Genomic DNA, 25,349 nt, shown 5'->3' with positions numbered 1-25,349 from the left:
AATGGGTCGGAGCAGCCTCAATTTCCACTGACTTCCCCGCTCCCCAGCAAGGCATTTGGTTGCAGCACCCCGAGTGGAGCTGAGGTCGCTCAGCGCCTAGTAGCATTGATCTGTCCCTGCCCTGAGCACTTTCCTCCTGAAAGATGGACAAAGCCCCGGACAGCCTGGGAGCCTCAGCGCTGGACAGAGCCTTCCTGCAGCTGCCCCTGCAAGGGTTAGGGCTGGCACGTGGCTCGCAGTTTGGGATCCTCCCAGGACAAGTGGGTTTCAGGGAGTGGTTGCAGGGACGGAGCCCTTGCACGGGGCGTCAGCCCAGGCAGAGACAGGGCTTGGAGAAGGAGACAAAGGGAGTCCCGTTATCCCCATTTCACACGTGGGGACGGTGAGGCAGAGGCGAGGTGCGCGTGCCGCAGCGCGCGGAGGAGCCGAGCTGGGGCAGCCCCTGGCCCCCAACCCCCCCTGGCCCCAGCACCTTCCCCGGCCCTCCCCCATTGGCCCCCCACGCACTGTTTTGTGGACTATAGCTCCCACAATGCACCAGGCGAAGGGGGCGCGCGAGCCCCCCTCCGCCCCCCACCGGGCGACACGTGCCGCCGCTCTCGGCCAATGGGGGCGGGGCGGGGCTGGTCACGTGCCATTGTTTGGCGCTTTTGTGAGCAGCAGGTCGGTTGGGAGCGGAGTGTGGCCAGCGGCGCGGACGGAGCAGGTGGGTGAGCGAGGGGCGACAGGACGGAACAGCGCAGAGGGTGTCCAGGGGAAGCAGCGGGTCGGTGTCTGCGAGGGAGCCCATGGTGGCGGAGGGAGGGTGGGTGTCCGTGGGCGGGAGTCGCGGGAGGGACCCCCCCTTGCCGTTAGGCGCTGGAGGGGACGGTCGGAGCCAATGGGGGGGGGTTGTGTCCTCCGCAGCGCGGAAGTGAGTCAGTCTCCGTCAGGGGCCGCGGCCGCCTTGTCGCGCGGGCGAGGCGGTGGCTCCGCGCTTTCCCCGTGTGAAGGGAGCGCCCGGTCCCCGCCCGCGGCGTCGCGGCGCGGAGGGAGTGGGGCTGACAAAGAGGACGGGGCTGTGGGAGACAATGAGCCGGGGGGGTGGGGATGGAGCGTCCCCGCCGACTCGGGCTCTATTGTCCGCGCGGCCGTCTGGGCGGGGGACCCGGGGCGGTTCCCTACGGAGGGGTAGAGGGGGTGGGATCAGGCGGCGGCTGTCCCCGATTCCCTCCCTCCTCTGACAGGACCCCGCCATTGTTCGCGGGGAAGGGGCGGTGCCCAGCGAGCTCGGCCGCCCTCGGTGCATTAGTGGGGACCGCGGCCGCCTGGCTGCGAGGGGAGGGGCGCGGAAGGGACCGAATCCGGCCCGTAGGTCGCAGGGCAGGGGCCGAGCCGGGGGGAGGCGCCCCGGAGGAAGGGGTCGCCGCGCGAGGACTTTTGGCGCGCGGAAGGCGGTGGCCCCTATCAGGGGAAACGGGCAGGAGGAGTAGCTGGGGAGGGGGTACCCAGGTGCCCGGATGTTACAGTTAGCTCCGCCCCCTCCCCTATCCCCTGCGCGCGCTCTCCAGCGGTTTGAATTCGGTGCTGTTCGAAACGCGCGTGCCGAGGGAGGGGCTTCAAGCGAGTTCTGCGTCACCCTCGCTTCTGAGTGGCTGTATGGGGCATCTGCCTGTTCCGTACGTGGTATTGTGATTGGGCCGGTCCTGGCCCCGCCCCATGAGCTACAGCCGGCACCCCGCACTGTCTGGCGATTGCCCGCCCCCTCCCCTCCCTCCCCCCCGCCAGACTGCTCCAGCATTTCTCCTCCAGAGCCCTGTCCGTCTGTCCTGTTGCAAAGGGGGTCCCCCCCGCCCTACTGTTCCGGGCTTACAGTCCTTGCCCATCTGTAGCTGTTGATCGGGTTCTGTTCTTCCCTGTTTAATGATCCAGCTCTTCATAGCTGTCTCACTGACCTCAACTGTCAGTCATGCTTTTGTGGTTTTGAAATTATTTCTACTCTTATTTTAGTGAGGCTATCATAATCTGGCATTAAAGAAAATGGTTCAGCTGTCAATCTTTAAAAGTGCAGAGTATCATGTAGTGCTTTTCATCCAATGACTTCTAAATAACCATTCTAAACAGAGTCAACATCAGTGGGATTGTACCCATTTTTGTACATGGGTAAACTGAGGCACTTGTAGCTGGCCTGTATCCAGTGGATCCTCTGGATAGAATGCTGGACTGGAACTCAAATCTGAGTTCTGTTCCTGGCTCTGGGTCCTTGGGTAAGTCACTTCCCCCTCTGTGCCTCCACTTCCACATTAAAATGGGGATAATGATACTGTCCATGTTTGTAAAGTGCTTTGAGATCTTTGGGTGGAAAATGACTTTAAGAGCTAAGTGTTACAAAATGGTTGTGCTTCAAGCATGCTATATAATGTGGCTTGAGTTCTCTTCAGTAGATAGGTACTAGCCATAGGATCAGATTTCCCTTATTTTTATACTATTTGCACAAGCACAACCAAAACTTAAAGTATCTTGAGAGACAGCTGTCTTATGACTAGTTGTCTCATTGTAGTCTTAAATATAGTGTTGACTAAGCCTAAATTGTCACTGCAATTCTCTGAAACTGGGAACAGGCTGTAGTCTTGAGTCCACATCCTTTGTCTACAGTGCCACCCCTGAAATTTAAAATACGTTACTTTCCCCAGTTTATGAAATGACGTAATTTTTGGTGAAAAAGCAGGATTAGTAGCCCTTTGTGGGGGCGGAGAAATTTATTGGACTAAACACTTGTGGCCTTTGCAATTTAGAAGTGCAAACAAGGACTGAAAATATTCAGGAAATCAACTGGGCCTAGAGGCACTAGAATAATGGAAACTTCTCCAACTGCCTAGATTGGCCACAAATTCTCAAATCATATGGTTAGATGGGACCACAAGGGTCATCTGGTTGTAGTAATGAATCTCTTCAGTATTCTCTTATTGTAACACAAAGGGATTTTGATGGGAGTTGCATTCTGGTGTGTAAAGCAATTTTATGAACTCTTATGGTTATTTACTCAAAGAATTAATGACTATTAATTACTTAGGGGTTCCACTGATTGGAGTCTTTCCAGAGCACATTTCTGGTGTCTAACTTCGTAGTCATGGCTTCTTCTGGTATGTAATGTGTTAAGAACACTTTATTGAATATTCCTGTATTGTATCTTCTCAATTTGTATATATTTTGAATGAAAGGGAAGTTTCTTCACTAACCTAATTTTGATGTTAAATAAGCACTGAGCAAAGTACTATTCTTCTGTCTCTTAATGCAGAGGTTAAGAAAACTTTAAATGCGTGTGAAAACACATGAAAAGCTTTGTCTGGTAGCATGCAGATGAACTGAAAGCTATCTGCTATCTAGTATGGTTGATGAAAGTGACTATAAGATGCGGATGTGATGCCTTAAATCCTATAAGCAGACAAGTCAGTTCTGCAGGAGTTTAGGAGCCACTCTTCTGAGAAATATTGTCTGAAGTTCTGGAAGGAAGGCTGGCCTGCCAGCTAAAGCACTGTACTGGGACTTGGGAGACCAGGATTCAATGCCTGGCTCTACCACAGCTTTCTGTGGGACCTGGGGCAAGTTATTTAATCTTGGTCCTTTAGTTCTCCATCTGTAAAGTGGAGAGACTTGCTCATCTAACTAGCATGTTATGTGAGGATAAATTATGTGTAAAGTTGTACAGATACTGTTGTGGCTATGTGACTTAAGAAACAAATGTATTGTTGGCTTATGCTGCTGCCTAAAACAAGCTAATCTGCTTATTTTAAACTCTTGCTTCATCAGTCAGCTTCATGAATCTAAACCTAAGAATCCAGTGTAATGATGTAAAGTCCAACACTTAAGTTGACTCAAAGGACCAATGTGTCTTGTCATTCTCTTAGATATTCAGGTGAAGGAGCTGGAAAAGCGTGCCTCTGGGCAGGCATTTGAGCTGATACTCAGTCCTCGTTCAAAAGAAGCAGTCCCAGAATTTCCCCTCTCCCCTCCAAAGAAGAAAGATCTTTCACTGGAAGAAATTCAGAAGAAGTTGGAAGCTGCAGAAGAGAGACGCAAGGTAAATCCAAAGTAACAGTAGCTACAAGGGCCAGTCGGGTAAAGCTCACTTTTAAAAATAAACAAACTTTTTCTGATAAATCTAAACTTGGAGTATTTTCAATCTTAATATAGGCACTTGTTAGTTTGGACAACCAGCCAGCTACTCACGTGCTAGTACAGTGCTGCAAAAGAGCAGGAGAATGTTTGCTTGTTAAATGGATTGCAGTAGAATTTTTAAAGCTTCACTCGCTTGTGTTAAATGTATCTGCAAGACCTGAACTTCATTCCCAAAGTGACCTTTCAGGGTTGCCCGAAACATGGGGGTGGTGGGACATTTAATAGGGAGAGACAATGTTACTCTGTGATCTCCTAAAGTTTACTGAAAGCTGGTCTTCCATCTAATTCTTCTCCTACCTCTTAATTCATGAGGAAAGTCTTGGACTCCTTCTCCCAGAAAAATCTGGCTACTAGTAAATCTCTGAAACTCCTGATACAAAGTACATGGTTGAAAGTTGGACTTGACATGGGACCTGCTATTGAGACACAGCTTCAAATTTCTAATTATAATAATTAGGAGGGTGATAAATGCAAAGGCTTTTTAGCATAAACATAACATCTGATATTTGCATAGTCTCTAGTGTCCATGGGTTTATGCTAAAATATACAGTGACTGGAGGAGGATAGAATCATCCAGAAAACTTGGCAGCAATGTGCCTTTTTTCTTTCAGAAGTGATCTAGTTTACCAGATTCCTATACTTAATTGCAAGAACTTATTTTCTTGTGTACTCAGCTGTGATGGAATCTGGGCAAGTAGAGGAGGAAAGCACTGGGGATTTGTTTCTGATATGTATTAAGACTACAATCACAAATGAAATAGTCAGTAGAAAACATTATGTTGTCTCCAATGTAGACAACTACAATTGGGTACCTTGCTATATAGTTCATCTGTCTTATGTCTAAACATGCATGGTCTATCTTGTTAGTCTCATGAAGCAGAAGTCTTGAAGCAATTAGCTGAGAAACGAGAGCATGAAAAAGAAGTGCTTCAGAAAGCAATTGAAGAAAATAATAACTTCAGCAAAATGGCAGAAGAGAAGCTGACCCACAAAATGGAAGCTAACAAAGAAAACAGAGAGGCACAAATGGCTGCTAAACTGGAGCGCTTGAGGGAGAAAGTAGGTGTAGAGTTCTAATTCCCACTTGGAAAGAACTCGTTTATGTTCTTTTCTATGCTAACCAACTAAACATAACCACTAATTTGGCAGAGTGGGGTAATTGTCTAAATAGACATCTGGAGGCCTGGGAGTGTATCTTTTGGTCAGTCTCCACACTAAAGAGGATTATTTTATTAAATCCCCGAAAGACCTATAGTAATTCTTTTGGAAAGAGGGACAGGAGGGAATTTATGCACTTTAAAAAAGGAAGCAAAAAGTCACTGATCTTCAAAACCGTGGCATATGCTACAGTTCATCCCATCAGTTGGGGGTCAGATGTGAAGGTGGAATTGGAGGATGTGGCAGCTGAAGTGTAGGCATGAGTGCTGCTACAAACCTAGAGTCTTGGTTTCTTTAGTAGATTAATTCAAACAACTAATCGGTCAATCACCTTTCCTTTCTTCAGGACAAGCATATTGAAGAAGTACGAAAGAACAAAGAAGGCAAAGAACCTGGTGAGAACGAAACTGACTAACTTCATTCTGGAAAATGACTCTCCACCTCCCTTAAATATCCAAAGACTGTATTGGCCAGTGGGTTTTTTTGTTGAATTATTAGAAAACTGATGTAGAGCTGGATAGTTAGATCCAAACTGTATACTTGCTTTGGGGACTAAAGGGGAGAACTTACATGTTTCACTTTTTCTAAAGTGTTGTCTTTCCAGTGTAGCTATCTTCTTGTTGCATCCTTTTCTACTCCAGTGCACTTGCTACTGGGCTGATGGCTGGTACTGTATAAGCTCTGTAAGACATGTTTGTGAAAGGAATATGTACTATACTATTCCATGCTGAATGTTACACTTCAAAATCTGACTCTGTCCCAGCCTCATAAGATACTACTGTAACTGACTGACTTAATAAAGCTGCACCGTGCTATTATCACAAGTGAATTATTTCTGGAACTGGTATGACAATACATTAACAAAATCCAACTTTATAGATGACTCTGTCTAAAAACAGACCTCCTTTAAAGAAAAGCCTGAAGCAGCACTTTCTCTTACACCCAGCTACTGGATATACTGTATGACATCCTTCTTGCTAGAGCTATCTTCATTGTCTAAATCTTACAATAAGAGCTTTGTTGCAGCACCTCAGCAGTTGTCAGCTGTTATGGTTCTTGTTTAAACAATTCAGAACCACCTCCCTCTGGACATTGATACTTCAACAAATAAATCCTTGTTACCACATGACTGTAATCTGACTTTTTATGTTAAAAACAACTTTTCTGGAAACCATTAAGAGAGCGATCCAATTGTCACCATGCAGCTTTATGGAGAAACTTTAGGGGAAATGGTGATTTCAGACTTGACACAGTTCTTACACTTCCCTAATCCAACAACAAACAGGTTTAAATTTAAAAACGGGCATCTTCTTGAGACTTCCAGTACTTCCCATGTACGGAAACTGGTACAGTGCAGTCTACACCTATTACCCATTAAGAGGAGCTATACTTTTTGTGAGTAAAAAATAGTTTATTCTAACTCAAACAGTAGTTAGAACTTAAGGGAGAGATAAGCACCCAATTTGTCACTGTCCTTACAAAATAATTCCCCCAAAGTCTACTTCCTTAATTATTGTTAGCTAGTGTGTGTTCCTATTTAATTCAATTTGTGCCAGTCTAATTGGAGAGAGGCTATTATTTCACTTAGCTCAGTAGCTTTCCTTCTAAAGTGAAGGAGTCTAGGAGGATCTTGTAGACACTTGTGAATGTATACTGCTAATTATGAGGTCACTAAGTAGCTATTTGACTATAAAGTCCCCAACCTAGACATAGGTAGGATTCATTCTTTAACTGAGACACCTGTTACTCAGGCTTGTACTATAATCTATCCCAGAGAACGTTTCTAGCTAAATACAGGAGTACCCATTGAATGGCTTGACACCATGTACTCTTACCACTGAAGCTTGTAAGAGGCAAGGTGGGGGAGATGATACAGGTAGCAAATGTGAGACCGCTAATGCTGGACTTTCAGAGGCCCTGAGCACTAACAGCTCCCACTGACTTCAGCTGGAATTTTGGATGGGCAGCACTGCTAAAACAGCTGAGGGCTCAAAATTGGACACCATTTTTTAATTTGTTGCTCTTATTGTTTAGTCTTGTTGCAACAGTTACTTCACAATCCAGTTCTACTTTATGGGAATAAAAGTCACAGGGCATCTGATGTCCTGAGGATGGTGTGATAGCTGAGCCAGGGATCTAGGTTTTTAAATTGCTGACCTGAATGCCAAGCTGCTTCTCTAGTTTTCTGGGGGCTGTTAATATGGAAACCTTGTTTCTGAATGTGGACTGGTTTTGTGCAACGTTTGTAAGATATCTAGAACAGTGAGACCCTGGTCAATGACTGGGGCTTCTAGCTGCTACATGTATAATGTCAGATCTGATCAGATCAAGAATCTAATCTGCATATTTAGTCCAGGTATTGTGGGGTGCTAAAGGGGGGGGAAATCTTAAGAATACAAGAGGAGACAGGACAGAAGCAGAGGCAAAGTGACTTATCTGAGATCTTGTAGCAGTGCCACTTAGAAATGAACTCTAGATCTGGCAGCTACAAGCTTAGCACATCTCTCATGATATACACTATGCTGCATTTACACCACTCTTGGGGCGGGGGGGGGGGGGAGTCAGAGGATCCCAAAGTACTCATCACGTTGATTTTTGTCTCAGCTAGGGAAAAAGCCCCACCTTGTCAGCAGCCTAGCACCATGCTGTGAAGAGCACCGCCAACTAAAACCTCAACATTATGTCCTGTAGTAGGTTGCCAGATGGGCCCTGGAGCCATCTCTAAAGATCTGGTCACACCTAACCCTGATCCTGTTATATCCAAAAGGAACAACACAAGGGGGATATGGCTGAACTATTTCATTCCATCTTGAGGAGACTGGTGGAAGAAAAGGGTCTTTAAAGAAGGGTAATAAAGGAGTTTGAGGAGGGAATTAAAACACGAGGGACCAAGGAATTGAGAGGATGACACAGCAAGTGAGGGGAAAAGTGAAGTAATGGAGTACAGAGAGAGAGAGAGGATGGAACAGATAAGATGAGAGGAGAGAAATAAAGGGAGAAGACATTAGAGAAAAAGTGAAAGGCTGGCCTGTAAAGAGCACCAGGCTTTTAAGAGACAAATTCAAGTTAGAAATAAGGCATGCTTTTTCACAGTGATGGTGACTGTCCAGTGGAGCCAATTACCAAGGGAGAGTGGATTCTCCATCTCTTGATGTCTTCAGCTCAAGATGATGCCTGTCTGCAGGATATGCTTTAGCCAAACTCAAGTTACTGGGCTTATTACAGGTAATAACTGAAAATTAATTGTGTGTAGTATACAGGAGGTCATGCTAGATGATTTAATGCTCTCTTCTGGCCTTAGCACCTATGAAACTACAAAGCTATATAATAATTCTTGGGTCCACATTAGAAGAATTGTGGCTTGAGAAGTGGGAAAAGGCTGATACATTTTTTATTGGATTAACTATGAAAATGAATATAGCCATTATTATAAGCTTCCATGTTTATTTTATGCTGCCCTCTTGAATTTTAGTTTTCAATATACCACAGATTATTGCATTGATAATGTCCAATTACATCATAGAAATTGTTAGGGGAAGCTAGACATCTGGGTGGGGGACATTTGGGGTTGACCCCTTCACTGGTATGGATGACAATTTGGGATTGTAGAATAAATACATTAGACCAGGGGTTCTCAAACTGAGGGTTGGGACTCCTTAGGGGGTCACAAGCTGTCAGTCTCCACCCCAAACTCTGCTATGCCGCAAGCATTTATAATGGTGTTAAATATATTTAAAAGTATTTTTCATTTATAAGGGGGAGGTCACATTCAGAGGCTTGGTATGTGAAAGGGTCACCAGTACAGAAGTTTGAGAACCACTGCATTAGTTGGATGTTTTTGCTACAGCAATCTGTGAAATAGTTAACCATGTTGGGATTTAAAATGTCATCTTTAGGTTTTAGAGTTAACTCATTTCAGTTGAACAGGCCAGTTCACCTCTTTCAGATATTGATACAAGTTGTCTGCAGACTCTGGAAGACGTCACTGCATTGATACAGGCCTAGGGCTTGTCTACACTGAGAAGCTATAGCAAAATAAGCTAAGGTGTGAATTTAAAACATGATAGTTATTCCACACTAGTTCCCAGTGTGTACACTCTTATTCCACAGAGTGACTTTTTGCATATTCAGCTTATTGCACTCCTAAAGTGGTTTAAGCTAAACTATATAAAGACACTGCAGAATAAGCATCCACATGGGGAGGTAGTACAGAATAGCTACTTCCCTGTGTAGACAAGCCTTATTCTGTTCAGGTTTTCAGGGTTATGTTTGCAATAATGAGTGCTTCAAAGATCATTTTTTTAAAAATGCAAGCTCAGATTCTGGAGCAAAATATGCATCAAGGGATGAATTCCATAGCCACCGGATCATGGATTACACAGGGGCTCTAGCTATGATTTAGAGAGCCCCAAATGGTCTGCAACCCAGTTGGAAAGATCTGTGTTCCTTTATAAATAGGTTTGACATACTTGCTATTATTCCTACATCTCCAGGACAGATGGCTGAGTATTCATAATTGAGGATATTGCAGGAACCTTTTCTTTGGCCATTCCCCTAGAGCAGTGGTTCTCAACCAGGGGTATGTGTACCCCTGGGGATACACAGAGGTCTTCCAGGGGGTACATCAACTCATCTAAATATTTGCCTAGTTTATAAAAAGCACTAGCAAAGTCAGTACAAACTAAAATTTAATACAATGCCTTGTTTACACTGCTCTATACACTGAAATGTAAGTACAATATTTATATTCCAACTGATTTATTTTGATTATATGGTAAAAATTAGAAAATCAGCAATTTTTCAGTAACAGTGTGCACTTGTATTTTTATGTCTGATTTTGTAAGCAAGTAGTTTTTAAGTGAGGCAAAACTTGCAGGTATGTAAGACAAATCAGATTGCTGAAGGGGTACAGTAGTCTGGAGAGCTTGAGAGCTACTGCTCCAGAGTCTGCATTTGGCAGGTAAAAATTACCTGTCTAGGCTGGCTTTTGACTGAATTTTAAATGATGTTAAAGATGACTTGTGAGTGGGACAAAAGGGGGCTGTACCTTGTTTTCCTCTTTATGATGTATAAAGAAGACCTAGAAGGAGTTTTTTCCTAATAGAAATAGAAATCCAGGTTCCATCTGCACTGGGTGGATCTAGTATGATTGGAGATCTGGTGAAATTATAAGTCCAGAGAGTGAAAGCTGAGCAAATGAGAAGGGAAGGAATTTTTAATCATACTTTTAAAACATTTTTTTCCAAGGGTAACACCTCTTTAACTATTTAACCTGTTTGACTAATATACATTTTGGAGAAAGGATGTCTTTGTTAAAGGAACACTCCCAACCCTTCAAGGTAAGTTAAGGTGTTTCAGTGTAAAATACACATTCTCTGAGGCATCCAATAAATTTTTTTGAAAACACCAGAGAAGACCAGACTTCACATTTCTGATATTTCCAAAGTCAAAAAACAAAAACTCAGCTGTTTATCCATCATTTAAGAAGCAAAAAAACATTCACAAGCCAGATTTTTAAAGATTCTTTGTGGGTCACTTTTCACATCCTCCATATCTGAGTCTATTTTGAAGGTCTTGTGTTTCATCAATGGTTTTTAATGGTATCCAGATGCACTGTGCACTTCTAACACTCTGATCTTGCAGATACAGACAAATGTTAATAGTCCTACTAAAGTGTTTTTCATACCAGAAACAGGTTGGGTATTGAGATGAAATGTCTGAAATAGGGAGAGGTGAGAGGCCATTTGGGGATGAATTCAGATCAGAGATACAGCAGTCTGATATTCCACTGATCCCTGACGCCTGTTTGATAAAACTGACACCAAACCATGAAGAATCAGAAGACCAAACAATAGACAAAACCTTTGTCAACTCCTATGTCACCTGAAGTTTCTTTACTGACATTAATGAGTGAAACTTTATAACCCACTTGTGTGATATTACTGACCCTATTTTATAGATGGAGTGTCTGGTAACATGGATGCAAATAGCACTGTGCCATGAAAACAGCAGGGAATTTGCAGGAAAGTGCTAAGGCTCACACCTTAGAGCTATATTTTATTGAGGAACCGTGCAGAAAGGCAGGTGTCCCTGGGAGTGTGCCTATTTAAATCTTGATAGGAAGCTACACCAGTGTGATTGGATGTTGATCGCTATGTAAAGTCAATGGTCATACATTTTAATTAATCAATATTTAAAAACCCATTGAAAAGAGTTTGCCACAACATACTGGGTTCCAGAAAAGCCACCGCTGTAATGTGATAGCTCATCTGGGCTGGGAAAGGTGGGAGATTGCCAAGGTTTTGAGAAGGATCCAGACTGGGGTTGCCATTGGAGAGGGTGGGAGAAGTGTGTGTTCATGTGGAAGGCAAGTGCCCCTCAATAGATTTTGGAAGCTGCCTGCTTGTTTGACAACAAAGAGGTGTCAGTAATAATGCAATGGTCACTTCGTTTTCAAGGAGAAAATACAGGCTGCTGGGGCTGCTAGCCATGGGCAGAGGGGAAGCGTTCAAGGATCTTAAATCCCCTCCCCATCCTGCAACATTTAAATACTCTTGACTTCTAGAAACGCTCCTTTTCCCCCATGCTGATCAAGGCAGATTTAGACCCTGAGGCTGAGATGAAAACTGTTGGTTTTAAAATAATTTCTTGGGGCAATTAGTTGTCCGAGCAGGAAAAGGGAGAGCTGGGGGCGGCTCTTCCCCGCAGCCCTCTCCTGCCACCCTCTGCTCCTGGCATCTCCCCCTCTTTGCAGCCCCATTTCCCCCCCTCCCCCCGCAGGGGCATCTCACCGGCCCGGCTGCCCCAGCTTCAGGTCTCTGCGGCCTCCAGAGGGCGTAGCTGCCTCGCTGCAGCGGCTTGGTCCCTGGCTTGCAGAGGCACAGGCGTCCCTGCCAGATGGGTGGGGAAGGGAAGCAGATGAGGCGGGTCTGCGTGGGGAGGCGGCCCCTGCAGAAGAGCGGCCCTGTCGGACTGGGTAGCGCCTTCCTTCCCCTCTCTACGTGGTGCCACTGGGACTAGGGCGGGGCAGAGGCAGGAGCATCGGACACTGGCCGGGGGAATTCGAGCTTCGCAGGTACCTGAGCGGGGCAAGGGAGGGACTGAGCTGTTTAGGGAGGGGTGGTCGGGGCTGGGATCTCGGGGCAGTGCCAGGAGCACATGGTACTGGGGACCCCTGAGAACTAGGAGTAGCCTTGTGCTGGGCACCTCTGAGACCCCAGCAGCTTGTTTGCTTGGGGAGCCAGTATGCTGGGTACCTCCCGAACACTACAAACCCCTGAGATCCCCAGAGCCTTTAGGGGAGCTATAGGGCACACCCTGGGGCATCCTTCATCATAGGAATCTACTGTAGGGGACCCCAATACTTAAAACTTTAGGGTACCAGAAAATGGGGTACCCTGTGTGGGAACCTCAATAGCTAGAGATCTCTCAGGGGTACCTGGATACTGCTGGGGAGCCCTGGCACTGCATACCCTTGGGCAGACCCCAATCCTATAAATCCTAATATTAGGAAATTCTCAGAAACCCCAGTCCCCTGAGCCTTTTGGAGGCCCCTAATATATGGCACATAAAGGAAGCCTGGTATATCAGGTGGGTAGAGTTTGCTCTCAGTAATTTTGCTGAATGCCCATTGACTTTAGTGGAGCTATGCTGGATTTACACTGGCACAATTTGTCCCTTTGTGCATAGATTTTTGAGCTATACCTATCTCACAAGAGCAGACCCTGAAAGGTTATCAAGTCCAGCCCCCTGCCTTCACTAGGCAGGACCAAGTACTGATTTGCCCTAGATCCCTAAGTGGTCCCCTGAAGGGCTGAACTCTCAGCCCTTGGTTTAAGCAGGCCAATGCTCAAACCACTGAGCTATCCCTCCCCCACAGTCCTAGACACCAAGTACAAAAAAAATCACAGCTCTGGTTGGATCAGTTTCTGCTGTCAGATAAAAGTTTTTCAGAACTTTGAGAAATAAGATAAAAATTCAGTTGAGGTGAAATTGATCCCTACAGGGCACACTGACTTTAAGCCAGCAACTGAACTGAGTTTTGCTGATCCTGCCCCAGTTTAAAAGAAACCACATAGTGACTGACATTTAAAATAAACCCACTTTTATTTGTGCTTTTAACAGGATGTTTACATGTGTATACGCAAGCATGTAAAGCTTGAGGGCCAGATGCTGCAAGCTTTACATTAAGTAGCACTCTATTGGACTACCGGTGTAAGTGCTACTCAATATGCATCAGGGGTACATCATGGGAGAGTTAGTTTATGGCACTAGTGCACGCTTGGAGGTGACCTGGGTATTTGGTGCAGCACTGTTGCAATCTAGTTAGATCTGTAGGTATTCTTGATTAAGAGTGTAAATGGCACTCGTACTTTCCTATACAGGGCCCTTATTATTTCTTCGCTCCCACTATGTTGTAAGAAGTTCACTAGTGAAAGATGAGCACTGCTCAAACCAGTCTTGGGGCTGCCTGATTTAAGCTGCTGTTTCCTATCTTCTGTTTTGTTTGGCCACATGGAAGGTTAGAGCGTGAATGAAATATTGCCTTGCTACTGTTAAGGCTCTGAATCAGAGGTGATGCTAACTTACAGGAATATTTTTAGGTCCTTCTCACTGCTCCCACTAAAAAATAGTAAGTGCATTGTTTCCACAAACCAAAAAATATACCAACACAACACATACTAACACACTTGTGTTAACAAGTCCACGTTAAATAAGAAGAATGGTACTTTGGGTGTAATACCAAATCGGGGAGCCCTTGAGCTGCTGGGGAACCTAAGCAAATACTTAGACTGTTTATGCCTAGCAAGCACTACCACTGCTTCAGATAAATATTTCTCTATTGCCTTGTAGATCCTGGAGAAGTGTCTCCTAAAATGTAGCTTTAGCTTCACTGGGAATTTGCACCGATTCCAGCAATTGATGAACCACCCATCCACCAATATAGCTTGGAGCTGGGTAAGCAATACCCATGCAAATTGTGGCTTTCCTTGTCTCCACCTGGGGTTTGCACTGGTGTACAGCTACACTGATGGCTGGAATCAGGACATATTCTGAGTGCAGACAAGGCTTGAGGTTTTTACCAAACCTCCCCAAGAGGTTTCTGTCTCGAACCCTGGAATTCTTTTGTACAATGTGATTTCCGCACTAATCAGAGCTGCAAAGACTAGGAAATATTATTTTGTCCCCAAGCTTATTTTTTCAATACCACAGTGGGGTCTAGTGGGCCCAGCCAAGAATCATAAAATCATAGAATATCAGGGTTGGAAGGGACCTCAGGAGGTATCTAGTCCAACCCCCTGCTCAAAGAAGGACCAACCCAACTAAATCATCCCAGCCAGGGCTTTGTCAAGCCTGACCTTAAAAACCTCTAAGGATAGAGATTCCACCACCTCCCTAGGTAACCCATTCCAGTGCTTCACCACCCTCCTAGTGAAAAAGTTTTTCCTAATATCCAACCTTAACCTCCCCCACTGCAACTTGAGACCATTGCTCCTTGTTCTGTCATATTTGGAGAGAGTTGGATCTCATTGTGCTAATTGCTGAACAAACCTAGAATAACAGTCCCTGCCTCAAGGATTTTACAATCTAAATAATCTTCTGGACAGACAGTGGGGGAAAGGGATGCAGTTTAGAAGCTGAGCAGTAAGCAATCTTTTCGTCTGAATGCGTGTGGTTCATCTTCAGATATCAGCATGGCGGGGGCATGTGTCTATTTTGTTTGTAGAGGTAATGATAGAAGGTCAGTAATAATAATTAATAATAAATAATGCCCCAACCTTGTCTAAGGGTACACTTACCCTGTGTCAAAAGACCTGTGTCATCATGGCCACAGCTGGTCCAAGTCAGCTGACTTGGGCTCCCAGAGCTCAGGCTGCAGAGCTATAAAATCGCAGTGTAGATGTTCAGGCTCAGGCTGGAGCCTAGGCTCTGAGACCCCCCAAGAATGAGGAGGGTCTTAGAGCCCAGGGTCCAGCCTGAGCCCAAATGTCTATACTACAATTTTTAGCTCCACAAGACCTAGTCAGCTGACTTGGGCTTAGGGTTGCCAACCCTCCAGGTTTGTCCTGGAGTCACCAGGCATTAAAGATTAATCTTTAATTAAAGATCATGTCATGTGATGAAAACTCCAGGAATGCATCCAACCAAAGTTGACAACCCTACTGGGCTATGAGACTCGGTGCTGTGGGTTTCTTACCACATTACAGATGTATCCTGAGCTGTTCCAATGGTTTCATGTCTGAAATGTAAGAGTTAATCTAAAGTGCCCAGTTGCACTGGGCCTGGAATAGAGTTTAAACTTTGTGTTTAAACAGGGCTTTAGCAAGTTCAGTTGGGGTAGACACATTTTTTAAAAAAATGCCCTAGCTTAGAAAAGGGTCTTCTTAATACACTTCCAATGAAGTGAATGCAGTAAAAGGAGCCAAGAAGTCTGGTTTTTGTCTCCTCAGGGACAGTAGTTTCTGAGTAGACTGCATCTACATAACAGTTTGCTCCCACAGAATGTGTAAGAGAAGCTAAATGATGTGTTTAGACTATCTGTGTTTTGTAACTAGTGTTTTTATAAGGCCATATGGAAAATTAAGAGCTGCAAAAAGCAGCTAAGACTTAGAACACTTTACCGACTCCAAAATGCAGCCCTCTCTGAGGTGGAACACACCAGCTGTTTAACAACTCACAGCATCACTATGCAAGCATTTAGGACAGGGAGTGAAGGAGGATGCTGAATCCCATTTGGAGGTGGGGGGGGTTGGGTGGTGGAATGTAACTAATTGAGTTACAAGTTTGTCCAGGATGTTGGGGCTTGGGCCGTCACAACCCGCTACTGGCTAAGCAGGTGAAGATTTGTGATCACTGTTAAGAACTGGGCACCACCCTACTATATGTAGGCATTATCCCATCTTCCTCACCCCCTCCCACTCACTTATCTCCTCCTCCTGTTATGTCTTGTCGTTTTTGCTTTCTAAGCTCTTAGGAACAGGAACTGTCATTCATTGCATATTTCTGCAGCACCTGGCGCAATGGGGTCAAACTTACTTGTGGCCTTTAGGCCCTGCTGTAATACAAATTATAGTGTTTAAACCCAAACAAAAAAACCCTCCATGCTACCTTTCATTTTTACTTGTAAATGTCAGGAGAACATTATCTCTGATAAGCAGATCTGCTAGGATTTAACAAACACACACACACACAAAATGAATCCTACATGTTGATCTCCTATAATGCTGCTTTTGAAACCAGACTAAATTTCCCTTTCTTGTCTTCATGAAGGTTTGCTTGCTTGGCAGCAATTGAGTGTACAGGTCTCCTTGTCATGGCAACCATTGTCCCGGAAAAACTTACCCGCCTTTTCATTAACGTGCAGCAGCTTTGGCAGGTCCCCAGGCTGCTGGAAATGGCGTTCCCCTCGTCTCCCTGCACCGTGAGCACCTCAGATGTGCCTAAGGTCTTCTGGAAACCCTACATTCACACTGGCTACAGACCCGTCAACCAGACCTGGAAGTATTACTTCTTGACGCTTTTCCAGCAGCACAACGAAGCTGTCAACGTCTGGACTCACCTCGTGGCTGCTCTGATCCTGCTGCTGAGGTTCCGGCGGCTTTCCCAAACGGTGGATTTTGTGAGCGATCCTCATGCCCATCCCCTGTTCATCATTGTCATTGCTTCTATCACCTACCTAACCTTCAGCACTTTGGCTCACCTCCTCCAGGCCAAATCGGAGTTCTGGCATTACAGCTTCTTTTTCATGGACTATGTGGGAGTAGCCATTTACCAATACAGCAGTGCCTTGGTGCATTACTACTATGCCATCGAGCCAGATTGGCATGCAAGGATCATGGGGTTTTACATGCCGGGGGCTGTTTTGCTAGCATGGTTATCCTGTGCAGGTTCCTGTTATGCTAAATATAGATACCACCAGCTTCCTCACCATCTGAGCAGGCTGTGTCAGGAAATGCCCTTGGGCCTGGCGTATGCTCTAGATATTAGCCCAGTAATTCACCGGCTCTATACAGCACAGCCCTCCGAGCAGGTGGATCCAGCCCTTTTATACCACAAATACCAGGTGCTGTTTTTCCTTATCAGTGCTTTTTTCTTCTCTTACCCTTATCCAGAGAAATGGTTTCCTGGGAAATGTCACTTCTTTGGGCAGGGGCATCAGATCTTCCACGTGTTTCTGGTGCTGTGCACCCTGGCCCAGGTGCAGGCAGTGGCTCTGGACTATGAGTCAAGGAGAGAGATTTACACCAGTCTGCACGGTGACCAGACTCACAATTTCTCTGCCCTGTGCTTCTTCACCGTAGCCTGCTGCCTCCTCACTGCCGCTTACATGACCAGCAAAGTGAAGTGCAAACTGAACTGCAAAGAAGAATGAGAACTGTGGAGGGAATGCTCCTGATTTCTCCCATCCTGGCTGTTTGAGGGGATGCCACCATAACAATCTGGCTGTGGACTGCAGTGTAAAGAGTGATGGAATGCTTGGAAATGTGCTACTGTTAAGTGATCTGCAAAGGGAAAATACTGGGAGTTTGTGCTCTTTTGGGTTTTTTATGATGTATAAAGAAGACCTGGAAAGCTATATGTGTGTATAAGGTTAAAACATTTTCTTTTTCTGCTTATTTTCTGCCTTAGAACTTCAGGTCCTGTCTTTAAAAGGCCTCAATGAAGAGCTGGGAGCAACGCTTTCTTTGCTAAATATGCATCTGGCTGCCCTGACATTTACGGGCTGAGATGACTTGCACAGCTGGGATCCTCAGTGAGGCCTTGGCTACGCTGGCGCTTTACAGCGCTGCAACTTTCTCGCTCAGGGGTGTGAAAGAAACATCCCCCTGAGCGCTGCAAGATACAGCGCTGTAAAGCACCAGTGTAAACAGTGCCGCAGCGCTGGGAGCGCAGCTCCCAGCACTGCAAGCTAAACCCCATGAGGATGTGGAGTACGTGCAGGGCTGGGAGAGCTCTCTCTCAGCGCTGGCACTGCGATCACACTCGCACTTCAAAGCGCTGCTGTGGCAGCGCTTTGAAGTTTCAAGTGTAGCCATACCCTGAGTCTTCTAGCAAAAGCAGAAGTGGCCAGCTCTAACATTCCTGATATTTCTCAGGCAGAAGTTAAGACAGAAAAAACAAGTCCAGCTTGTCTTTGCATGTTGCAGGGAAGCAAACGAGGGGACAAGACAAACATTTTTTTTCTGTTCAGGTCACTTTATATGGCACAGTAACTTTACATGGCACTTTACACACAGCGAAAGACATGTGGCCTCCCCTTAGTATCTAAATAAGACAAGATACACTGAAGACAAGACCCTGTCAGGAGAGGGGAGGAGGTTATTAGTAATGATGAAGAGGAGAAGGGAGGAAGGATAGCTGGAAGAAATGGGTTTCTAAGTGGGATCTGAAGGAGAAAAGAGGCCAGTAGGCCACTGAGAAGAGGGAAGCTTTGTCTATACTGCCCCTGTACCCCTAAAAATTCCTTCTGTTGCTACCACTGGTGCAGTTCCATTGCAGGTAGCAATAATGCGAGTGCTACTGTAAATGAAACACCAGTGTTTTAACCACTGTGGCTTGCAGACCTGATATGGGTGATAAAAACACTGGCGGTGAGTCTATACTACAGCTGCCACCACTGTCGCTACACCAGCATTGGCAACAGTGGTAAAGAGAGACACTCCTGTAAACATAGCCAGAGTGTGTCCCAGGCACAGGGGGCGCATGAATGCAGAGGTGAATCTGCGGGTGGGAAAAGGAGCAGAAGGAAGGGGACATGCGAGCAGTGAGAGATAGGTGGGGGGCGAGATTGGTGAGTACAAGGAGCCTAGGTTCAATGTGTCAAGAGATGGGAAAGATTCAAGGTGGGGGTGGGGGCTGAGCTGAAGCAGCTGGAGTGTGGTAGAGGGCAGGAAGATGACTTCAGCAGCAGCTTTTGGGACAGACTAGTGAGGCGAAGATGATTGTGTTCAAAGGCAGGGGGATTCAGCTGGGGGTGCAGGAGAATGAAAAAGGGCCGATGTTGGTGACAAAGCAGTGATTGAGATTTAGCAAGAAGGCTGTGGAGGAGAAAGAAAGCCGAGGTAAAGATGATCCAAGATTCTGGCCTGGGAGGTGGGAAGGGCAGCTGGGGAGGTGGGGTGAACAGAAAAGTTTAAAACAACTGATTTCAATCTAGACTTAATTGGTTCCAGTTCCTACCAGGACCTGAGCTCATTCCACTCCCTCCTTCCCCCGATTTCTCTTTCCTCTGCTGCTCTCACTAATCTAGACTAAGACCTTGTCCACAGTGACGAAATCGACCAAGTCCTGAAATTGCTTTCTCACTCTGTCCAGTGTGAAAGGGTTTCAGAAACCTGGTTACTTCGGCTGCTCCTGAAGATGGTTTTTAATAACCAGGGTAAAAAATAAATGTTCTGCCCTGTCTAAGGTTTACCTGAAACCATTTTTAAGAGGAGTCATTGAAAAGTGGTGTCAGAACGCTGTCATTTCCAGGGGCTGGCACCTACTGCAATGTAAAAAATCCAGCTGCCTGATCTGGTTTGCATAGTTAGGGCTGCAGGAAGAATCACAGACGTCTCAGGGCCTAATTCAAGTTCTGGCAAGTAGACAGTATTTTAAATAGCTTTAAAATGCATTGGCCATATGCATAGTTCTTAAAGCTACACAGATTTCATTGGCGAGCTCTAATGGCTAATGAGACAGCTTTGTAAAAAGCATAGCTGTGCTCACCGGACCAACTGACTTTAAGATGCACAACCCACGTATTTAAAGTTATTTGATGAGTGCATTTCTGTTCTGCCACTTTTACCTAAGCAGGGAGCCGGGAGCAGATCCTGGGAGGTGCTGAGCCCTTGCAGCTCCCAATGGGCTTTTCTGGCTCAGATGGCAAACTCTTATGGCGGTATAATGTGTGTAAAGTGCTTTGAAGATGAAAGACACTGTGTAAATGTTAAAAATGATTAGAGAATCATATAATTGACAGGCGTCAGTGCCTCTCGCCTCTCCCTCTCCCTTCAAGTGGGAGAGGTGTGCTTCACCAGCTCTGAGTCCCCCACAACCCACTTGAAGGGTTCATCTCTGGTCCTAAAATCCTGACGTGAGGGAGTTTCACACCAGCATGAACAATACAGAGTTTGAGCAAGCCAGTTGACTTCAGTTCCCCTTAAAGCTTGTCCTCTTGGTAGGTGGTGTTTTCTGAATGTAAATATTTTATTTCTCTATTGATACACAAAAAGCCTTAGGATGTAGTTTGAATTTTAGTTTATCTTTACTTTACTGGGGGATCCAGGATTTCACTGCCCCAAAGATTTTAGAATGGCAACAAACTAACACCCATGTGCCTCCCAAACATGGGGAAGGATCCGGATCTGAACTTCTCCAGTGTTTGGGTGTGTTTGGATCTAGGATTTTGATTCAACTTGTGACAGCAATAGGGACCAGTCTCAAAGTCCGGATTAGCTTTGGTTTGGACCAATCTCTAGTTTGTTTAAACTATTAAAATATTTAATATGTCATATGAATAGACTAGATCAGGCAATGTGGATTATCAACCCAACCTGTGGTGATGTCCCGCGACTGGGGCTGCCTGGTTTGGGGTGAAAGGTAGGGCCTAGCACCGATGGTCAGGAAAGATTTGTGCTTCACCAGAGATCACTCCTTGACGTATTTAAAAGCTTTGCTTCCTTGACAATTTTTTCACTAATTTGCAAACACTTGGGCTACTTTTCACCTTGGAAAGACTCAGGGAAGGGAATGCCTAGAGGTAGACAATAGCCTGGTGGGCTTTGAAAGAAGCCCTGGGAGTCTGATCCTACTGCCACACCTCTGGCCAAACCTCTACTGACAGCAGCAGGGCTGAGATGGATCTTTGTTTAGTTGCACATGTGCTTGCTGGCAGCAGAGTTTGTGTTGCTGAACGCTTCCTTGTAGAAGTTAATTGGTCAGCCACAGAGGAAATGTTAACGCAACAAGAAGAACAAGATCTGACAAGTGTGAGCAATGTCTCTAATGCTCCTAGCTTCCACTGTAAGACCTGCTGCAGCACCATGGGCAGGCCAGTGCCTCGTCTGATGGGGACTGTATCTTCTCACTTGCATCAGGTTTGCTGCTTGCCCCAGACAGGGCAGCACATGGGATTGGTTGCATTGTGTTGAAGGGCCAAGCAGTCCCAGGAGGAGCAGGACTGAATGCAGCACAGCAAAGCTTGTGCAGTTTATCTTCAGGCCTGTTGCAACTGGAAATAGGCCCATGAAAATTAGGAGCCAGATTTCAAACAGCCCCCTAGTTTGGGCATATTTGGGCTAGGTATAAAGGTGGGGGGAACATGTAAAATTCAAGCCCAGACGTGAGTGCAGGTTTCAAATATCCCCTAAATGTTGAGGGTATTTGGATCTGAGTTTTGGTGTGGGATGTTCCCAGGTCATGATGTTCAATTAAACACTTCCATGGATCCTAAACTTCTTGTCCTTTGAGGCGATGATGCCTCTCCTGTCCTGACCTGTCTGCAGCCTCTGTGTGCGATCAGGCTCTTCTGCTGCCAAAGCGCTCAGTGGATTCAGCCCCCTTGCTCCAGCTGGTATGTCTCAAAGCAGATGTTACTGGCGCATCATTGTTTATACTGCAGGCCATTTCTTCCTGCTGCTCTTAACGCACGCATGTCATCCTTGGCCCAAGGAACTGCATGTTAACTTTGGGGGTTTTTTTAATCCCCGAAGGAGGCAAGAGTAAAAATAAGAATGATGAGTTACACTACTGAGGCTCAGTTGGCTTGCTAGCACCACTTGCCCCTGCTGTCTTAGGTGGCCATCTGTAACGCCCTGTGTGGTACCTAATGGCCTGAGCCAGTGCCATTCTGCACGCCCACAACTCCCATTGACTGGGTCAAGTTCAGCCTGTCACTGAGCTCGGTCATGGTGCTTCTGTTAACAGCCCCTAGGTCTGGACCCAGGCTGGAGGGGAGTTGCTGGGCTCAAAGCATTTTCAGTGAAGAGTCCTTGACTTTGGAGCCCTCCCCTGCCCGATCAGTTCATCTGCGTCTGAGTTTACCCTCCCAAGTGCAGAGCAAGGTCCAGCCCTTAGCTCAGGTTTTGGGATAACAGAGGTTGGTAACTATGGGGTTATGCTTCAGGATTGCTACGGAGGCTGTCTGAGCAGCTGTGCCATTTGTTAGGGCCTTGTGGCTGTTGTAAATATGGCGTGCGTCTTGTTGATGCGGAATAATGTTGATGACTTGGGCTTTAGTGGGGTAAATGCCTCCACAGACTTAGGGCAATGGGGTAGGTGTTGCTTTATAACGATGCCTGTAGCCCTCTCCTCCCAGGGGCATAGCTTGGTGGTTCCCATTAGTGGTTGCCAGTAATACTAGGACTGCAAACGTTACCATTGGCTAATCAGCCTCTCTTTGCCTCATGGTCAACTGCTTCACTGTCTTCAGGATGAATGTTGGGCTCAGCCTCTGTGCCTGGTCCCAGTGCCTTCTCACCGCCCACCCTCCGCTTTATTGTTCGCTGTATCTGGCCAGGGGTCATTCGCAGGTATCACACCAGCTCTAGAGCACGGTGGGGACTGAATGGCCTATTAAGGAAGGGAAGGCAATAGAGGTGGTTGGCTGCAGGCCCAAGAGGTGGGGAGCGGTCACCAGCTAGTACGATGGTGGTAGTAGTCTGGTAAACAGGTTTTGTTACCGGAACAAGTTGGGAAGCTCATCCATGTTTTTAATCACTGCAGCTACGTGAACGTGCTTTTCTGTTATCGCAAGGTCAGCACTCAGCAGCATGACATTACAGCTTTCATAGTGTCCTCAGCAGTGACCATATTACAAACATGTAATATCCGGCATGCTCAGGAGGTGTGAAAACTGGCAAGCCATAACGTTTGGCAAAGTTATCAGTTCAAATGACCAAACTCTATTGTCAAATATCCCCTGCTTTGCTATGCCAGCTCCAGAGCAGCATAAGGTAATCAGGACAGGCTGGAATCAAAGCCCCAGTAACGGTACATAGCATTTATGTGGGTAGCCCTCAGTCGGTGTTTGGGCGATCCTGTGTTATATGGGGTGAGCACAAAATAAAAAGCTTGTGCAATTCAACTTTGTTTCTTTTGCAATTGTCTTGATCTATCATGTTTGTAGTGTAGTTGTAGCCATGTTGGTAGTCCAATATGAGCGACGCAAGGTGCCTGAGGTAGTATCTTTTGTTGGACCAAATTCTGTTGATGAAAGAGACACGCTTTTAAGGTCTGCAGAGCTCTTGTTCACATATGGGAAAGATACTGGGAGACACTCTGATTACCTTGCCCAGACCTGAAGAAGAGCTCTGTGCGGCGCTCAAAAGCGTGTCTCTTTCACCAACACACATTGGTCCAACAAAAGATACGGCCTCATCCATCTTGTCTCGCTCTCTCAGTCTCCCACGTTAGATTCCAGTTTGCTGCATCATATGATAAACAAGCACTTGTGTTTCATCCAATGGCGGAAACAACAGCTGAGTGGGTTTACATTAGATCTAATCAGGTTAGTACTGGGTGTTTGTTTAGAGGATCTGGTCGCTTGCTGCAATAGGCTGAGCACAAAAACGTCAAGGCCATTAATCGTAAACATATGACAAAACTTCCCCTTTACACTTCACTTTATTTGCGTTTTTAGATGCAATGTTTTTGACAAACTTTTTTAAAAATCAAGTAGCTTTAAGAAAAAATTTCTGCCTGAACATGATGATGGACCCCCGCAGTAGAAGATAAGTGGGTTACACAGGAGCACAGCTCCACCCTGATAGAACATTCTTCAGGAGTAGGGTGCTAGTTTTTAACACCTAGTTTACAAAAGTTCTCCCCTTACCCAATCTGCAAAGCAATTGAGAAATCCCGCCTTCCCGTTTTTAACGCAGCGATGGGCTTGGCTTGGTCTGTTGCCCGTTTGTAACAATTAATAGGAGCCATTTGTCCCAGAGCTGTGTAGAAAAGAAATTCACCCTGAGGCAGAAAGCATGTGCATCACCATCTGCCTTACCGAACGCTTTAACAAGTAAGCTATGGGGGCTTCATCACCCTCTGCCGTGGGGTGAATGTAACCTTTGTTAAATGGAGTGAGTAAAAGCAGATGCAAACCTAGTGTGTGTTGTAGACCCCCCCGCCCCTTAAACCCCCTCAATGGCATGATGATGGCTGTGCCACAGTCCGGCCATGTGGGTGCAGCTAAACTCTAGTCAATCCTGCAATTATTTGTACAGCTTCTAGCACAATGGGATCCTGGGCCAAGCGGGGGGTGTGGTCCTGTGGGCTACCACAGTATTAATAGTAAATAATTACACACTGGGAGGGGGGGAGCAGATCTCAGCACAAGGCGGGGCTGGGCCATGCTTAGGGCCTGTGCACGACCATGCTATGAGTACTAAATGATGCTAGGATGGGGAAGGGGTGGAGTGCAGGAGGTACATGTGCATCTGTATAGCACAGTTAGGCAACCTATGGTGAACTGATTTTTCAGTGGCACTCATACTGTCTGGGTCCTGGCCACTGGTCCGGGGCGGGGGGGAGGGGCCTCTGTATTTTAATTTAATTTAATTTTAAATGAAGCTTCTTAAACATTTTTAAAAACCTTATTTACTTTACGTACAACAATAGTTTAGTTATATATTATAGACTTAGAGAAAAAAGACCTTAAAACATTAAAATGTATTACTGGTAGGACCGGCACTAGGGGTTTGTGTGCCCTAGGCACATGGCAATTTCGCCGCCCCACGCTCTGGTCCCGCGGCTCTGGTGGAGCTGCCACAGTCATGGCTGTGGACAGTCGGCTGCTTCGTGGCTCTGGTGGAGCTGCCGCAGTCGTGCCTGCGTGCGGTCCACCGAAGCCGCACGAGCAGCCGACCGTCCACAGGCACAACTGTGGCAGCTCCACCGGAGCTGTGGACCAGCAGACCCTCCGCAGGCAGGACTGTTGGCAGGTCCACCAGAGCCCCCTGCCACCCCCCAGCAAAATGCCACCCCCCAATAATCCTGGTGCCCTAGGCGATTGCCTAGGCCGCCTAAATGCAAGCGCCGGCCCTGATTAC

At 46.2% G+C, this 25,349-nt stretch overlaps 2 protein-coding genes across 3 annotated transcripts; both read left to right on the top strand.

Annotated features, from left to right (window-relative positions):
• Positions 1–605: 605 nt before the first annotated feature.
• STMN1 (stathmin 1) lies at positions 606–6,442 on the top strand. Its single transcript, XM_032802942.2, has 5 exons — positions 606–706; positions 3,053–3,122; positions 3,888–4,060; positions 5,026–5,217; positions 5,663–6,442. Exons 2-5 carry the CDS (start codon positions 3,110–3,112, stop codon positions 5,729–5,731), a joined length of 447 nt encoding a protein of 148 aa, XP_032658833.1. The 5' UTR covers positions 606–706; positions 3,053–3,109; the 3' UTR covers positions 5,732–6,442.
• Positions 6,443–8,393: 1,951 nt separating this feature from the next.
• PAQR7 (progestin and adipoQ receptor family member 7) lies at positions 8,394–23,391 on the top strand. Of its 2 annotated transcripts, none has more exons than XM_075060799.1 (2): positions 8,394–8,541; positions 16,588–23,391. In XM_075060799.1, the coding sequence occupies exon 2, from the start codon at positions 16,631–16,633 to the stop codon at positions 17,687–17,689; it is 1,059 nt and encodes a 352-aa protein (XP_074916900.1). In that variant the 5' UTR covers positions 8,394–8,541; positions 16,588–16,630; the 3' UTR covers positions 17,690–23,391. The 2 variants fall into 2 exon arrangements, with proteins under 2 accessions (XP_074916900.1, XP_032658815.1); XM_032802924.2 differs by lacking the exon at positions 8,394–8,541 and adding an exon at positions 12,229–12,391.
• The last annotated feature ends 1,958 nt before the right edge of the window (positions 23,392–25,349 follow it).

The sequence above is a fragment of the Chelonoidis abingdonii genome, chromosome 25 (assembly GCF_003597395.2).
Source record: "Chelonoidis abingdonii isolate Lonesome George chromosome 25, CheloAbing_2.0, whole genome shotgun sequence".
Classification (NCBI taxonomy): domain Eukaryota; kingdom Metazoa; phylum Chordata; order Testudines; family Testudinidae; genus Chelonoidis; species Chelonoidis abingdonii.
This window is presented reverse-complemented; position numbering and strand designations above follow the sequence as displayed.